Source organism: Ochotona curzoniae, unplaced genomic scaffold (assembly GCF_017591425.1).
Source record: "Ochotona curzoniae isolate NIBS_2020 unplaced genomic scaffold, NIBS_Ocur_1.0 scaffold_2587, whole genome shotgun sequence".
Classification (NCBI taxonomy): domain Eukaryota; kingdom Metazoa; phylum Chordata; class Mammalia; order Lagomorpha; family Ochotonidae; genus Ochotona; species Ochotona curzoniae.
Genome location: NW_024467096.1, coordinates 28,469,339 through 28,487,543, shown reverse-complemented (window position 1 = coordinate 28,487,543; position 18,205 = coordinate 28,469,339). Strand labels below are relative to the sequence as shown.

The window sequence follows — 18,205 nt, the reverse complement described above, 5'->3', positions numbered from 1 at the left end:
GGGAAGGTCTAGAAGGCTGTTTGGATGACACCTGCAAAGATTTGCCCTCGGGGACACCAGGGCTTCGGAAAGCTTGAGAACTGTGCACCGCTTCTGAATAGAGAGGATAGGCCAGGAAGCCGAGGGACGAGGACAAATAGCAACTAGCAAACAGTGAATTCAAAGTAGACAAGTTCACGTTAGAACGTGCTGGGTGCAGGCTCGAGGAAGGAAGCAGGCACTGCTTCAGACTTTGCCCCCTTTTGTGGCACATTTGCATGTGGGGGAGCTGCCCAGAGGAAGGAAGAAATGCCGGGATGCTTGGCAAGGAATCAAGGTCCTCTCCAATGGCATCTCCGGGTATTCCTTTTCTAAACTCACGCTTGGGCCTGGGGACACTGAAGGTCAGGGGGTCAGGCATCAGGGAGAGATCACTCAGGGATGCAGCACTTCTTAGAAGAGGTGAGGTGCTTGGGAAGCTGTGGCAGTGTGTGCCCCTCCTGCCCCAAGGGCCAGGCGAGTCTCTAAGGCCCTCCTGTGCTGCTGTAACAGGCAGCTGGGGGCTGGTCACTTTGGAGATGTTGGGGGAGGACACACACATGACCTTACGCCCTAACACTCGAGTGGGGCTACATCCTTGGGAGCGAGATCGCTTTGGAGATCTCCCTATAGTCCGTGAGGTTTCCTGAGGCGTCAGTTGTTCTTCCAAAACAGGTCTAACAGGACAAGCTGGCCCATCTTTCTTCCGAGAGTGACGCTCCAGCAGGAGTCTTGATCTGGAATCATTGATTCCTGCAGGTGCTACCGGCAATAGCTTTGCAGAGGCTCGTTTTTCAGGCTTTTGAACAGCTGCCATGCTCAGGAGCCGAGAGCCTGGCTTAGCTGAAGATTGCGACTTGGTATGGCTAGACAATGGCTTAGCAGGAGAGGAAGGCGACACATCTCTGCCAGCCCAGAAGCATGTCAGCTGCTGTTTAACAGCACAGTGATTCTGCTCAGCTGGAAGAACAGACGGACTACTAAGGGGTCGTTGTTGTACCTGGGAGTAGGATCACAAAATTGAATTATTGATGCAAAAGAAAGAGGCAGCTATCAAAGAAACAGGTTAACATGGATCACACTTACAAACTCTAGGGGAAAGTGATTAAAAAACGTTCTTCACCTTAAACTCGAATCATTTTCTCTACAAACTTACTTTTTTTTTAAAGCTTGAAAAGAAACAAGTTATTTTCAGTAGTGTACATTCTTAAGGATTTAAATAACATATGCAGTACACAATTCCTTAAGAAAACAATTTTTAAAGGTGTGCCTTCCCTAGACTACCTGATTTAACACTAGGAAAATATTTTTTTCAAGCATTTTGTGTATATATGTAAGACACAACAAACAAAAGAGAAAGAGACATTCTTATAAAATCAGGTCTCATCTAAGGAATCTGATTCTGGTAACACTGCAGTTTAAGTAACGTCAAAATAGCTCTAGGAAGAACTGTCTAAAGATGCTACATCAAAACCCCAGGCTGTGTGTATGCTACGAACTAACACATTACCACCAGGAAGAGGGAAGGCCACGGCTACAGTGGTTTTGTTAGCTTATTTGCTTTACTCCTTGGTGGTCACTTTATATTTTTCCTCATCCAAACATTGTTTAATAAGGTTTTTTTTTTTTAAAGACAGCTCATCACAGAGCCTCACTCCTACAAACCTTCCCTTACTCGAGCAATGAGGGGGGTCAATGCTCTGCAAGGATGTGCCCCAGAAAGGCAAAAGACCCTTGATTTTGAAAGCAAACATCAGAAGCAAGTGCACATGTGTGGTGCCACAGGCCAGGGTCAGCAATGCTGTGATCAGCAACAGAGCCCAGGAGCAGGTAGAATTCCATATCAATGCTCAACCACGTTCTTTCCAGGGAAAGGTCGTGAGACATCACCGTGCCACTAATTCACCTGCACTTGTATAAAGGAATGTCTCTCAGCGGATTCGTGGGAAAAGGACAATGAATACACCTAGGCACCTTGCCACTTCCCTTTAGAAAGAGCTTCATGGTTCTCCCCAAAGCAAAGTGTGCATCTTTACAGAACAAACTGCTCTGCCTTTCTGAAACACTCTCCTTCTGCTGGAGGAAACCCATCAGAGGCAAAGGCCTGGCCAGTCAGGCGTGGTGACACCTGCTTACTCACCTCCTTGGCCCACGCTGGCTTCTCACTGGGACTCATCCCTTCTTTGTAATGGTACAGCGGCTTCTTCTCCACGGGTCTCTGCTCCTGCCTCTGATGCTGGAGGGAAACCAAGTAGTCCCTCTCTTGCTTTAGCTGTCTCTGCAGTCTTTCTGCTTGCCTCTGCTCTTCAAGTTGTTTGCGTTTATATTCCTGTCCAGATCAGGAGAGAAGAGCCAGGAGAAGGCCAAATTACCTCATGGAAGCCCCTGGCCTGGCAGCATCATTTAAACATGCAATGGAGTCAACATTAAGCTAAATGATGAAGGGCTTTCATGTGAACGGAAGTGTAGGACGAGAGCAGGATGGGCCGCAGACATCAGCAACTACATTAGAATCCCGCATCATCTGATGTACTGCTGCTGCAATGGTGCTCTCTTGTCAGACACCTTTACTTAAAAAGTACTTACACCTGGGAAAAATGGCCATGATGAGGACATCTGGATGGCCTGCACACAGTGCCTAAAGAGCCATCCACTTTTGCTTTTTATAATCAAGCCACCTCAATCTGCATAATCATGTAGAGAATTAACAAAGACGGTTGCCAAGACCGTATCTGTTCAGTAAGAGTTGGACCAACAGAAATCATTTGCAAGCTCATGCTCAGGCTAAAAGGCATCAGCATGCCATTGAATAAAAGATTCGGTTTTCAAAAAAAGATACACCAAGAACAGTAATTAAAAAAGAAAACGATTTTAAGTGGAACAAGGAACACAAAATGTCCCCATCAAAAAGTTAAAACTTAAGGTCTGCAAATGAAATATGGTGGCAGCGTTGAGTGCATTCTTGTGGGAACAGCACCCTGGGCTGTGGTCGTACCCCAGCACATTGCAAATGGTCTTGAAAATGACTTTGCAATAAACACCATGGATCATAAAATGCTCTGACCTTATAACAAGGTGGGAACCATGTAAAAATATCATAAATAGATGGACTTCATCACAAATGCATAACTATTATACTAGACTTGGAGAATCCCTTCTTCTGGATGGTTGCATTAGGAAGGTACACACACACACACACACACACACACACACACACACACACACACACACACACACACAGGATGAAAACACAGCACGTCAGCTGGCTCTTGGCTTTCCCATTACCAGAAGGAGAGCTTGTTCATGCAGTAGCTGCTGCTGCAAGATCTCTAACTGCCTCTGCTCCTCCTCTAACTGTCGCCTGATGTATTCCTGGAGAGAGGTGGGCAGCAGAGAATTCAGAGGAACAGAGAGAAAGAGAGAGAGAAAAAAGAACCGGTAATTTCAAAGGAGACAAGAGCTGTCGAGTCAAGGCAGGAGGGGAAAATACCCAGACACCCCCTCACCAAAGAGGCAGCGAGCGCCACACCAAAGCAGAGCACCCCAACGCAGCCAAAGGCACAAGCCCGCCACCCGCAGCAGCTCACTGAGCCAGCACGGTGCTTCATCCTTACCACTTGGTTTTCATAAACCTGGCTACATTTGAAAGCTTTTCATTACAGGCTGTTGTCTTTATAGACTCCCTAGAACTAATAATGCTATGAAGTGCAGAGGCTCCTGTGCAAGCAACAGGGATAAAATGATTGCTCACTGCCATCATGCACCATCTTTGTATCAGGCCCCTCCTGCAGGGCTGGGTTGTTCGTCAGAAGACGACCGCCCAGCCGCAGGGTCTGCATCAGTGACTGACAGCCTCAGACATCAGAGACTCCACGAGTAGAGAAAGGCTCTGAGAAACGTGGGGCCTGACTCGTTGCTCATGCTTTAGTGCCACCTCTGAATCCAGACTCCATGAATGTGGGAAGTCAAGAGGACCCGGGTTTTTCATGGGTCTCTGGTCTGGGTAGGAGGCCGGGTTCAGCGCCAAGGTTGTGCATTTGACTTCTTAAATGGGGGGAGAAGAGTTGCTTTGAGAAAGAGTAAAAACCCATTTCAACCAAGCAGCACTAAGAGAAGGCGCCCCACACCCCAGAGGCCAGCCGCAGAAGGGCTGCGTGCGGGGGTCCTCGTGGTACCTGCTCGTGCTCGGCGCGCCTCCTCTCCTCCTCCCGGCGCAGCTGCTCCTCGTAATGCCGACGCTGCTCCCTCTCCTGCTGCTTGCGCAGCTCCTTCTCTCGCCTTTGTTGCTGTGGAGGGGCAACAAGCAGACAATCCATGAAGGCAGCGGGCCTGGGAGGGGATAGAGGCCAGCAGAGAGGGACAGTCCCAACAGCAACCCGATCCATCCAAGGTGTGCTGTCTCCCGGGATGCCGGGTGCAGGATCAGGGAACAGCGGTATTACGGACACTCCCAACAGCAACCCAATCCGAGGTGCACTGTCTATTAGGGTATTAGGGACATGCAAGTGGACTCATATCAGGAGATTCTTGCCAAAAGCATTCTTCCAGTGGCTAGGGAGGGAGAGATACCAATGTGTAAAATGCAATTAAGGAATCACCAAGTAATCTTGACTTCAAGCAATCTAAACGTTTTGTACATACAGAATGGAGAAGTCACAGGTGAAGTTGACAGTCAATGCTGCTCATTATTTAGGGTCTGTGTATGAAAATTCACCCACTCCTATTGGTTGCACGACTCTTGCTTGCCTGCTGTGCCTCTGTGCTTTCTGAAGCATTATTACTACTATGGCTAGTATTATTAGTTCTGATGTCAGTTTCACCTTCTTGTTCAAGTAAGACCCCTGTTTTCAGGACCATCATTAGCATCGCCGTCAAGCCATAAAATTACCAACTGCTGACACTGAACCTCTTAGTAGGAACTTTCCTTGTTTCATTGAGTTACTGTTCTCTCAAAGCCTCTAAGGGAGACATTATTGTGATTCTCACTCTATATGAGAAAAACTGAGTCAGATCAAGTTATTCTTCAAGTTATGCCCAGGAATAAGCAGTGGAGCTTGAGTTCAAAGCAAGCAATGAAATTCCAGTGTCTGACTTCACTCATTAGAGCATAAGAGGCTACGAGAGTGGCTGGGGAATCACAAAAACCTGGTTCTAATTGGGAGAAGTCAGAGCAAAGCCTAGCAGCTAGAGGTTTTTCTAGCAGGTATAGCAGCCTTGCCCTGCCCATCTGCAGGGTATCGGAGGAGACTTGCCAGCTGTCCCAATAACTGGTGAACATGAGTGGCACTTAGCACCAGGAGCCAGTGGTGCCAAACATCCTGCTTTGTGCAAGATTGTGATACACTGCAAAGCCTTTCCCATGTATCATGCCACAGGTGCTCTTCACTCCTTCTGAGATGGGCTGCAGGCCGTTTATGTCAGATGCCTGTCCTGGCACTGGCACTTCTCCTTCCTCATGTGCAAGCTTCATAGAGGAACTGATGCGGCCATTCTCTGTGATTCTTACTAACACCTCCCTGCACAGCAGCAGAACATGAAGTGCCTGGAACAGAACAGTTTGTGACGATCACATTGGCAAGCTAGCACCACATAACCTGGAAAGTGGAGAACAAAAGTTCTCTGTCCCAGTCTCAGCTGAACCAACCGCAGACCATCAGGATACCGCATCGACCCATGTAAACCTGCTGGATGCACTGCCTGATGCAACTCTATGGACCAGCTGTCTTCCAGGGGCGTCTGACACCTCGGAGCTAAACTGAATCTTTTTGTGGAGACTCAACATCTGAAACTTCCAGGTCAATAATTCTTTTCCCACCTTCGAATACAGGTAGGCAATGACAAGCCACTGCTGGGCTTTATGAAGCATCTCCTAAAGGCTCCCTGGCAGGCATGGGAGGGCACTAAGAGAGTGATCTGAGCCTTTGTTACAGATGTAGGCATGACGTGATAGGACATTGATGAGACGAGCAAAGGTTGGCAGCGAATCCCTGTTGCTGCTGCTGCTGCAGCCAGAGGAAGAAGGCTAAAGAGCACTGAGATTTCCAGTCATTTCAAAGGCCTGCAGTGGACACTAGCTCACAAGTGGAAATGGCCATCGGGTCAAAGTCAACAGGAGAACCTGGGCACTCTGAGGTGTGGGAGGGTGGGTGGAGGTCCCTGCTGAGGGATTTCTGATGGTGCAACAGAGAAGAGAGGAATGGCAGGGGTTGAGGGAGGCTAAAAGTGCCAACTCCACCCCCCAGATATGCGGTGATGTGTCTTACACACAGATAATACAGGAAGACAAAAGGGAGAAAAGCTCATCATAGAACCAACTGAATTATTTGGATTACAGACCCAAAACACAGACATTTCCAACATTCAACCAAAGCAAATCAGCGACAGCCCAGAGAATAAAATAATTATGTGTACAGAATTGGCTCCTGGCAGGAAATAGCCCTAATTTAGTTAACACTTCAAGTTTTTTACTCAAACTATCAGTCTCTTTCTTGTGGGGAAAAAAAAAATATCAAGCCTTTTGAAGATTTGGCTGATTTTTTATGTGAAGGATTTGTACATTTTCAACCCCTTTGCAGGAATCAATACTGTTTTATAATTACATGTCACTCAGGTCCCACGCAAGGCGTATTCCGTATTGATTACAACTCAAGGCAGCCTGGGCTTCCCAAGTCCTCTGCAGTTTCTGAGAAAGACGTGCACAAGTGACTAATAATTAATGATGCTCTCTCTCGGATGGGCCGCTGCTAACACATGGAGGCAGAGGCCAAGACTCTGATCCCTGTGGTGAGGCTGAAAAAGAAATCGCTCCTCCAACCTTCAGAAGGCACCCTGCCAATTTCCACCTGCTGTGTCTCCATGTTAATGCCTTTCCTGGAAAAATGTTTCCTCCTCCTGGGCATGGGGCTGTTGCAGGGGACACACCGATACATGCCAAAGGGAGGCCACACGGGAAGCAGACACTGCTACCTAGCTTTGCTGGCTCTTGCTCAAGGCAACTCTGACACTGCTGTACCCCCTACTCCCCACCCTGCCATGCAGGACCTGGCACCTAGAAGATGAACCCAAGAACTTATTGAAATGGACAGAGTAAAAATGGTTCAGGAAAAACAAAACAGCACAGGATCTTTTCCAACTTGTGCACACCATTTTCGTTCTGCTCAATTACGGATGGTTTAGACCATACCATACTCTGTATTTCTTTTGCACAGTGTCCTACCAATTCTGCAATCCTGATTGAAAGCTATTTGTGGGTCTCTATTCCACACAAGTTTTCTTTCTCATTGTTTCCCATAGGGGAGGTGGAACCATTGACATTTGTTCCACTGAACACTGCAGATAGAATAAACAATAGAAAGATGAAAAAAATACTATGCTGGGCCAGAATATTCTTTCACATTGAACCCAGACCTGAGTGTGTTCTTCTAGAAGCAGAAACTTTTTCAGCTGCTACTGACATGGTACCCAGTTGTTCTCTTAGAGTAAGGCACGGACATTAATAAGAAATTGAAAGTCTAAGCTTCAAGCAATGGGAAAGGCAAAAATGAAAACGACATTTCTAGATTTCACTCAAATCATTCAGAATGATGGTGGTGGTCCTGTTGTTGGAAAAGAAGAGCTTCAACCAACTACTTAGCAACTCTAGACTTCACCTACTTTGAATCACCCAAAGGCATATTTTCACACGTATTTTCTAGAACATGTTGCCACAAGGACATTCCAGAAATGAAACACGTAGCGGGCTCCTTCCTGAGGGGTGACGGCACTGCAAGTTTGGCAGGCAGAGGCGTCACTGCCCTCCTCCGGGGAGTCAGTCCCTCAGCAGGACCATTCTGGCTGTCCTGGCCCAGTGGGCCTTCTTGGCCACATCTTCCCTGCAGGCTTGTTTGCAGAGACCACTTTAAGGCAGGGACTGCAGGACTGTGCTGTCAGGCCTGTGAATGGATTCATTTTAAATGAGGAAAGAGGACTCCTAAGGCACTGGCCAAGGACCATCAGAGGTAACAGTTACCGCACACACTCTTTAAATTCTTACCAAAGAATACACCTCAAGCCTAAAATACTGAGTGCTTATTATAGGTCTGGCTCTAAGGAATATTCTCTTCTTTTTTTTAAAGATTTATTTTATTTTTTTTGTTGGAAAGGCAGATATTTAGAGAGGAGAGACAGAGAGGAAGATCTTCCGTCCAATGATTCACTCCCCAAGTGAGCGCAACGGCCGATGCTATGCCGATCTGAAGCCAGGAGCCTCTTCTGGGTGTCCCACATGGGTGCAGGGTCCCAAAGCTTTGGGCTGTCCTCGACTGCTTTCCTGGGCCACAGCCAGGGAGCTGGATGGGAAGCAGGGCTGCCGGGATTAGAAATGGCGCCCATATAGGATCCCTGGCGTGCAAGGCGAGGACCTTAACCACTGCGCCATCGCGCCGGGCCCATCTAAGGAATATTCTTCACGAGCTGTCTGCTACAAAGGTGAACCCCCTCTTGGGATGCCCACAGCTCATACCAGTGTGCCCGCCTCAAGACCTGGCTCCTGCGCTTTACAACCAGCTTCCTGCCAATGTGCTTTGTGCGAGGTTGCAAATCATGCATCAAGAACTTGGGTTTCTGCCACCCCAGTGAAAGACCCAGAGGCAATTCTGGGTTCTTGGCAGCTTTGGCCTGGCCCAACCTTGCTTGTTTAGGTACTTACAGAGTAAGTTCCCTAATGATTGAAAATGAAAGCTCGCTCTCCATCTGACTCTGCTCTTCAAATAAAATAATTTTTTTCTTTGAAAGAGAAAAGTTGCTTCTTTACAAAATTTTGAAAATATTCCTCATGGGGTTCAGCATGATGGCGTAGTGGTTAAAGTCCTCACCTTGCACGCACTGAGATCCCATATGATCGACGGTTCTAATCCTGGCGGCCCTGCTTCCCATCCAGCTCCCTGCCTGTGGCCTGGGAAAGCAGTCGAGGGCAGCCCAAAGCTTTGGGGACCTGCACCCGCGTGGGAGACCTGGAAGAGCTCCTGGCTCTTGGCTTCAGATCGGCTCAGCTCCAGCCATTGCGATCACTTGGGGAGTGAAGCATTGGATGGAAGATCTTCCTCTCTGTCTCTCCTCCTCTCTGTAATATCCGCCTTTCCAATAAAAATAAATAAATCTTTTTTTTTAAAAAAAGAAAATATTCCTCATGGATGTTAATTATGAAGGTTGTGGAGCTGTGTTGGGGTGTATGTGGCTTTTTTTTTTTTTTTTGCTTGTTTCATTAAGCTTGCTTCTAAGATTACTTTAAATCAGCAGGAAGGCTGCACCTGCCCCAGAGGGCCGTGGTTCTTACAGAAGTGACTTTGATAAATGATGAAGCCATACATTGCATTTTACAATGTTATCAGAAGAGCTGAGGAAAGCTAACCACTGTGCTTACAGGAAGAATAAGACATTATTCATAGGAATACTCAACCATGCTGGGCAAGCGTGCAGGTTTTCAAAGACCTCGAAAAGCTTTCCTGACTGAGTGGCTTACTCTTGCCTGATGGCCAACACACATCCCTGCACATTCATATTTGCCTCTCTTAGGTACTGGGGCTCTTGGTGCACGGATGGTAGCCTACGTTGGCACCATTTGGGGTAAGTGTGCTGTGAACTGACCTGGCTCCCGCCTGCGTCTTGTTTTCTAGTTAATGTTCCTGCCCACTTAACATCCTTGTTTATTTTTAGTTGCCATATCAATTAAGTTCATCTGAATGAACTTACTGATTAAAATTGTATTCGTTGCATTAGTTTAAACCACTTTCAGACCTGTCTTTCAAATAAAGATAAATCAAAGAGGGATAGGAGTCAATAGATGAAAACCAACCTTTGGCCCTGCGTCCATCCTTCATATACGTCACACTTCCTCCGACCTGACTCAGAGGTAGAGTCCACATTGGAGAACTAATATCCCATAATTGCAATCAAACATGTCACTGGATGGGCCCCAGCGTGGTAACCTAGCAGCTAAAGTCCTCATCTTGAATGCGCCGGGATCCCATATGATCGACGGTTCTAATCCCGGCAGCTCCACTTCCCATCCAGCTCCCTGCTTGTGGCCTGGGAAAGCAGTCAAGGACGGCCCAAAGCCTTGGGACCCTGCACCCACGTGGGAGACCTGGAAGAGGCTCCTGGCTTCAGATTGGCTCAGCTCCAGCCATTGCAGCCACTTGGGGAGTGAATCATCGGATGGAAGATCTTCCTCTTTGTGTCTCCTCCTCTCTGTATATCTGACTTTGCAATAAAAATAAATAAAGCTTTTTAAAAAATATCACTGGAGGTTTCAGGGAGGTAAGAAGGCATATTGGGCATGGTGAAAGAAGGATGCATTAGAAATACTAAGATTAGATTCTGGCCCTAGAGAGCCACCCATGCAAACACGGAAGACCACGTGGAAATGCTCTATGAATGTTTATTTAATGAGTGGATGTGTCTGACCTTGAAAAAGTCTTTCACTCACATTTCCAGAGAGGGTGCAGATGAGGTCACCTCACACGTCTGTTAAGACATTCTGAGCAAGGAATACTACATTGCAAAGCAAAAAGTCTGTTAACAGTTCCCAGCAAGAAATGACAGGAAGCACAATTCCTTTTTGTCCTTGGAGTGCTCCTCTGGCTTTTTTCCCAGGTGACCTCCCAGGAGTGGCGAAAGGGGATCCCATTGCGACTGTGGAAGACCCGAGTTGTTCTCCAGAGGACAGAAAAGCAGCTAGGGCAGGACCAAGTCAGGCTCCTTGGGAAGTACCTCAAACCAGCTCCTAACACAGGACTCTCTGTTCAAAGACACACAGAATGAAAGAGCCCAGTGTGGGCTTTTGAATCGACTTACACATCATACTTTAAATAGGGCTGCTCTTTTAGCTTTGCACGAGCTGCACTGGCAGCGAGAGGCATTCAGCCTGCCCGGCATTCCACTTGCCCATGTAACACCTAAAAAGTTCCAAATCTAAAAAGACCGCTGCAAATCAACTGCTATGGGGCTAGGGCCTGATTCCTTGCAATTGTAGCTGGAATTCCAAAACCTATTTTTTCCCCCTTACAATCTGGACAGGGATCATTCTACAATAATAAATATCATGAATAACAGAAACAAACATGTATTCAGTATTTCTTACGCTGGCAGGGAGTGTCTTTAGGCTTTCTTGTATGAATTCCCTCATTCTCACCACCTTGGAGACACATGCTACTGTCAGCTCTCTGATTTGTCAGATAAGGAAAGTGACGCATCCCCAGGCCAACACCTCGCCCAGCTTCACACAGTTCCAGGTGCCGAGACGGGACTTAAACTCTGAGGCTGGCTGCTGCCAGGCTGCTTCTATGGATTCCAAAGCAGCAGGTCGAAGCAGAAACACAACAAATTGGAAGAAGCTGTCTCGGGCTGCTTGTCACGTGTCCCTCTATCCTCATTCCATTGCCCATCTTTCATTCAGGGCAATTCGCTGGGAACACTAGACGGACTAGATAACAGCTCATTCCTTCCTCTCTACACCCACTTTTTCAAAGATAACTGTTTAAGATAAATGATCTGGCCTATCCTTTCCTGAGAAATCAACTGAGTAAAGGAAACCTTTCTTTGCGCTCACAGCCTGCCATCTGATTGGCAAGCAGCCCCAGAGTTAAGAGCTGTTGAGCACCTGTATGCAAGCTGGTGACACACACAGGTACAGGGCGAAGGTCACAAACAGCCTGGGTCCCAAGGTGGCCCTGCCTCCTGAGGGTGGAAGTGTTCTGAGTATTCACAAACCCCTTGCTATCTCGGTGCCTCAGTTTCCCCAGGGAGAAGCGCTTTCTGGGTTTTCTTGGATATCAGATAAAGCCGTAAAAGCAGCCCAATAGGCAAAGGGCTGTATATGAGTGTGAAAGTTCAAGGGCGCATGGACTCTTGCCAGGGCTCTGAAGCCTTAGCAGGAGAACCTGAGATCCAGTCCTATAATAACAGGCCCTGTTGATCATTGCAGAGTTTACAAAAGTAAGATGGAGAATCATTTCTATACAGAAAAGGCAGTGGGAACCGGCGGCACTTGGAGAAAAACATTATTATTGCCTTGAAACATGTCTGGGGCTGACACAAAAGGCATTTCCGTTTACTTGTCCTAATTTGCATAAAGCCAGAGGTATCCTGAGGACTTGAATGAAAAACAAGGTACTTTTTCCAACAGTAGGAAGCGTTCAGAAACAGAATGTGTGCTGTCTCGCACCCGTGGCCGTGGGAGGAGACGGTCCCTGACGTAGATTACACATCTCGTGGCCGGATATCGGAGAGATGGCTGCGGTGACAGAGCTGGCAGAGCACACGCTGAGGCTTCTTTGTTTCTAGAAAACTTCCCTCTGAAGAAAGCAGTCATTGCAGTGAAAATTCAAGTGTCATATGAGATAATACTGTATGTGAAATGATTTTATGGTTATAGTTCCAGGGTGAGGAATCATAAGCAATGCCCCAGCCACCATATCAGGGTCCTTGGGGCACTTTGCACACCCCCACCCCTGGCACACACATACACAGGCTGCCTAGGGGACTCTGCCTGCCTGCTGCTCAAGCAAAAGGAAGCCTGCTTTTCAAACCCTTCGTTCTATGTTCCAACTGCACCCTCCATCAGGTCCCCCTAAAATCCAATTTCTCTTATTCCAATCAGCCATCTCCTGTCCTTCTTCAAACCTTCAAATCCTACAGCCTAACGGAACTCATCATGTCCTTCAGTCTACTTTTTTTGGAGTTTTTAAAATTTTAACCATTTGTTAATTTTTAGACGTTTGGATTGTCTAAGTTTTATAGACATTCGTATTATTATTCGTCTATTTCCTGTCATTTCTTATTCAACAAGGAAAGAATTTAAAACTGTTAACTGCTATAACGTCTGATATTCTTACATGAATTTTGATGCGGAGTATTTCTCAAGAATCTATAACAGGCGTATAATCAACATGACATTTCCCTTAAGATTTTTAGCCAGTTTTAAGATATGCTTTGGGTAATACAAAATAAGTGAAACTGAAAAGAAAAAACAAAAGCTGCTTTTTCATGACTCTATTTGCATCCCAGTCCCTCTGTTTAGCAGGAATCCTTTGGGTCCTCCTTGTAGTCTGTCTTTTGTTTTTAAATTAAATGTCTCTAATTACATCTCTAGTGAGATATATATATCAAATAGAGGAACCATTCAAATGTAAATGATTTTCGAATAAATTGAAAAATAAGTAACCCTATTTAGCGATCGCTAAGGAATCAATGACCTTTCAACCTCACTTCTATTGCTTGTTCTCATTCTCCCTATATGTAACCTTGTATAAGCTAAACTAATAAAAAGTACTCACCCTAGTAAAAAGTTACTCCAAAAAATTAGTGCAAAAATAAAATTAACTTTCTTTGGGTGCCAAAAGTTTTTGAAACCCAAGCATTGTGTTTTCCTAATATTCATTTTTCATGATCTTGCATGATGCTGTCTGCAGTTAATAAAGGGGCCGGGGGTACAGTGTGAAGTCTTGGGACAGGCACGTGCATGAGAGAGGCCCTGGAAGCCACCTGTGCTGTCCAGCACGAGGGGCTCACGAGGTGCTGAGACAGCAGCTGCCCAGTGCTGGCTTTCTCCCAGCACAAAATGCTGCGTCTGTAAAAACTAGCATCCCTTCCCGTTCCTTGAAAGTGCAGGCATGGGTCTGGGCTGAAGGACTTCAAATTGCCATAACATTTTAATCCACAGTCTAGGAATTTCAGTCCAACTGCCTGAGGCAAGCAGGAAACTCTTCTCATCCCAGGAGCCAGGGGTCTAAGGCAAGAAGTCAGACCCTCAGTGGCACAGCAGGTGGGTGAGAATAAAGCCTTTCTTGGATCCACTGAGAAGCAGCGCTGCTTACCCCTGGGCATGCCACAGGTCCTCTTCGCAGGAGTGGGAAGCCTCCCTTCCCATGACTCCTGATCCTTTTCAGAGACTTGGGGCAGACCCCATGTGGACAGTGAGCACCGAGTTTGGCAGCCTGGTCCAAGCTGTTCCAGAGCAGAACCAAGTGCAGCTGGGAAGCACAGACTTAAGTCTTCACTGGGATGATAATGACATCTAGGCATGGAGGGCTGCTCTGCCCCAGCCAGCTGGCCACTGCTCTCAGCACTTCATAATTACACAAAAGAAAGGCCATTTTTCACCAGCCCAAGTCAACTCACACTACAGGTCCTGGAAGGTGGGAAGTACTCCCGCTCACAAGGCTTTCTGGTGGCACTGGGCCTGGCAATGGGTGTGTCCCTGGAGAAAAGTCACACTGCTTTACCCATCTGTGCAAGTACCTCAAGCTGTGCTCCACCCCAAGCCCTCACCGTGGAAGCAAATGATGCAGGGAGCACCAACAAGGCAGGCCATGGGAAGCAAAGATGTTCCCTTTATCCTTACCATTCACCGCTCCTCGGGGCTTTCTACCATCATCTGTATCTACAGTGCCAGGTACACTTCAATAGCAGAATGTTGGACTGGTGACTGTTGCCGTGGAACCATACTATTGTAATAATATGGGAGAAAACAATGAAGGGTGTATGGGGGATGCAGAAGGCGGAATCCCTGTGTCTGTGAAAGCATATCATTAAAAAACTATATATTTATTTTTATATTATACTTAAAACATGCATATGTCTCTCTCTCTATATATAATACTAATAAAAGAATAATCAGGCTTCTGTTTCATGTCTGCTACTGTTCTCAGTATGTTGCACGTACTAACTCACTCAAGCTCTGGAACTACTATTATCCCATGCTATAACCAGGCAAACTGAGGCATACAGATGTCACTTCTTGCCCAAGCTGGCCAACGTAGGAGGTGACAGAGATGGAATTCAAACTCAGGCAGTCTCTTGGTGGTCTGCCTAGATCGCACCTTCTTGAAACAGGCTTTGATGAGGTACAATGTTCCTGGTGCAGGTACTTGCTGAGCAGACATTACAAGAGCCCTGCCTCCTGGTGGCTCTGGTCTAGATGCTGGTAGGAGAGGAGACTGTATGCAGCCCTTTGGCAGCATAGGTGGGACTACAGTCATACAGTGTTGGGAATGATGGCCAGAAACCTTAAAGAGAGAATCCACGTGCAGGCAGAATTTCTCCAGGGGTTTCTCTAGACCCCTCTGTGAAGAGGCGACACCCCAAGATGGCAGTTGATCCTGCTGTGTCAGGTGCACCAGAAGGATGCAGACAGCCCCGACTCAGCCTCTCTGTGCAGCCAGGACCACCGGCTGGGCTGGCTACAGACCAAAAGCTCAGCAAGACACAAAGGAAAGGGTTCTCTCTCAAGCCAGAATACTCCAAGCTTCAGAGGAATCAGGGAGGTGTGTGTGTGAGAGAATTAAGGGCAGGTTGGAAGGGGCAGTGCTATCTATAGACACAACCACGAAAATAAAAGACATAAAGTAGCCATCCTTTGAAGTCATCAGTTCTAAAGTAACAGTATACCCATCCAAGAATCTCAACCCATTTCTGGATTAGGCACTGTGCCAGATTTTCCATGTACATGCTTTTATTTACTGCTTGACACTCCTGCAAGACAAGCAGATTCCATCAAACATGAGTTTAAGGAAGCTGAGATTCCGAGGGAATTTGTCCAGGGCCACACGGATAGCATTGATTGTGACTTTCTGGTCTGTCATAATGGGACACTTGAGTTCTATAGTAACCTACTAGTTGGCAAAGGGAAAGCTGTTAGGCATTTTTCTATCTTAATGATATAAGTGAATTCCCCTTGGTAACTTACTTATTTATTTATTTTTGTGGGAAAGGCAGAATTACAGAGAGAAGAAGAACAAGAAAGATCCTTCATCTGCTATTTCATTCCCCAAATGGCTGCAATGGCCAGAGTTGAGTTGATCCAAAACCAGCAGCATGGAGACTCCCTGGCTTTCTTGTGTGGATACAGGGTGCAGAGGCTTTGGATCATCCTCCATTACTTTCCCAGTCCATAAGCAGGGTGATGAATGGGAAGTGGAGCAGCCAGGATACAAACCTGTGCCCACACGGGATGCCAGAACTTGCAGGAGGAAGATGAGCCAATGGAGCGTTTGTGCTGGCCCTGCCCTGAACATCTGTAACAAATACTCTTCTGAAAGCTCAAAAATAAGCCTACCTGTTGGTACATCTATTCTAATACATTCAAAAAGATTGTATCCTAGCGCAAAAAGGAGTTCAAACTCAGCCATTCCAAGCCAACACCTATGCCAACAATGTAAAAACTGGCATTTATTGAGTGCCCACCATGTGCTAAGGCTTTCTAATGGATTAACTTATGTAATCTGTACAACATGAGGTAGATGCCATTGTCACTACTGGTTATACAGAAGAGAAAAATGAGGTGCAGGAAAATTCAAGATCTTACTCAGGGCCACATATCTAAGCAGGAGGAAGGCTGAGATTTGAGCTTGGGCAGTGCTTGGGCCTAGAGTTCATGTTACTCACCAAAATGCTACTTTGTTCTTCACTGAATTCAGCAACCTGCTCTGTTCTCCAGGGACATTTCAGAGCCTCCATACATTGCACTGCATTGTCACTCTTAAACAGGAGCCTCTCTTTTTGTTCAGGGTCATTGCAGGGCATGTGGGAGAAAGGACTCAGTTTCCAGTGTGCAAGTTTGTGTCCTGGTCGGTAGAACAGCTTCTGTGCCACCAGCCCTGTCATTCTGAGTGAAGGGCAAGTGCCAAGAGAATATAAACAACAGCTGACATCAGGGGATTACAAGCTAGTCTCCCAACCAAAGCCTGAGGTGAGTCTTATTAGCAAGATTTCAGCTGCATTTGACAAGTCCTTTACATATGAGATCCAGGACCAGTGTGGTGGCATTGCCAGTTAAGTCTTTGCCTGCAATACTGACACCCCATATCTGGTTTGAGGCTCAGCTACTCCACTTCCAAATCAGCTTCCTGCTAACAGCACTGGGAGAGCCACAGATGATGGCCCAATGCCTCTGCACTCACGTGGGAGAGCCGGATGGAGCTCCCAACTCGTAGCTTCAGCATGGTTCGTCCCTGACCAAAGAATCATTTGGGGAGTGAACCGGCAAATGGAAATATCTGTCCCAACATGTTCTTCTCCCTTTCAAATAAATCAGTATGAAGAAAACAAAAGTGAGATCTGGCCAAAATTCTTTGACATCTATTTTCCTGGTTAACCCTCAGAGCTCTCTTAGTGGAGTAACAAGCTTTGTTGTAAGGCTTGGAAGTGGGGCATGGGGAGAGCATAGCAGGCAAGGACACGGCAGCCCTGGAATCCAAACACACCCCTGTCCATTCCAATGAAGATCTAACTTTCTGAGCAGACGGCATTGCCTCCCCCGAGAGAGAGGAAATGAAAGTATTTCCAGAAAGCACTGCTGAACACCTTGTCACTGAAGCCACAGGATGCTGTCCTCGGCCGCCGGGCAACCTGCCACTGAGCTAGCCTGTCCACTTTTGTGCCATCCTGTGCTTGAATCCTCAATTATCTTTGTTTCCACTGTACTAGACTCTCCCCTCATTCCTATCACGTTTTCTCACTGGCCTTTCCTTCCCTGCTCTAAATCCTCAGCCTTGGAGTTTCTTCCCTTCTCAATGCAAACTTCCATTGCCATAAATAAACCATCCTACTGCTCTGTCTGCCTCTCTTTCTTGCCCCTCTCTGTGGAATTCTATGGCACTTGACCATTACCCCTGGCTGCCTCACACACGTCTTGCTCTCATTTCGTTCTGAGTTGATCTAAGCCTGATACTCTAGTCTGATTTTAGGACCCTCTCCTCTTTTTCTTTAGGACCTACTTGATTTTTATTTGAAAGGTAGATGTAACAAAGTGAAAGAGAGACACAGAGATATCTTCCATCCACTAGCTCACTCCTAAAATGGTCAGAGTTGGGCCAACAGGAAGCCAAGAATTTCTTTCAGGTCTCCTATATGGGTTCAGGGTCCCAGGGACTGGGGCCATCCTCCACTGCCTTCCCAGGTTGTAATCAGTGAGCTGGAAGGGGGAGGGGTGGAGCAGCCAGGACATGAATTGGCACCCATATGAAATGCCGATGCCAAAGGCCTAGCCTATTATGCCACGGCGTCACCCTTGTGGGACCCTTGTGCGACTGCCACCTCATCTCTGATATCTAAGCACCCACGTTGTCCTGCATCTTCCACCGGCCGAAGCTCCTTCCCACGTGTCCAACAGCTCTTGCCCCACTTGGGCACTGTCCACTCCATGCATAAC

At 46.9% G+C, this 18,205-nt stretch overlaps 1 protein-coding gene across 8 annotated transcripts in view; it reads right to left on the bottom strand.

The window, feature by feature from the left end:
• The window catches only part of TNIK (TRAF2 and NCK interacting kinase), a 382,866-nt gene that overhangs the window by 67,245 nt on the left and 297,416 nt on the right, over window positions 1-18,205 (bottom strand). For 4 of the 8 annotated variants that reach the window (XM_041002750.1, XM_041002751.1, XM_041002754.1 and 1 more), the window contains exons 13-15: window positions 4,194-4,304; window positions 3,304-3,390; window positions 2,159-2,347 (exon numbers count right to left, since the gene is read on the bottom strand). In XM_041002750.1, coding sequence (XP_040858684.1) covers window positions 2,159-2,347; window positions 3,304-3,390; window positions 4,194-4,304 — 387 coding nt within the window. The remainder of the gene's footprint in view (window positions 1-2,158; window positions 2,348-3,303; window positions 3,391-4,193; window positions 4,305-18,205) is intronic. The other 4 variants (XM_041002753.1, XM_041002756.1, XM_041002752.1 and 1 more) reach the window with 1 other exon arrangement.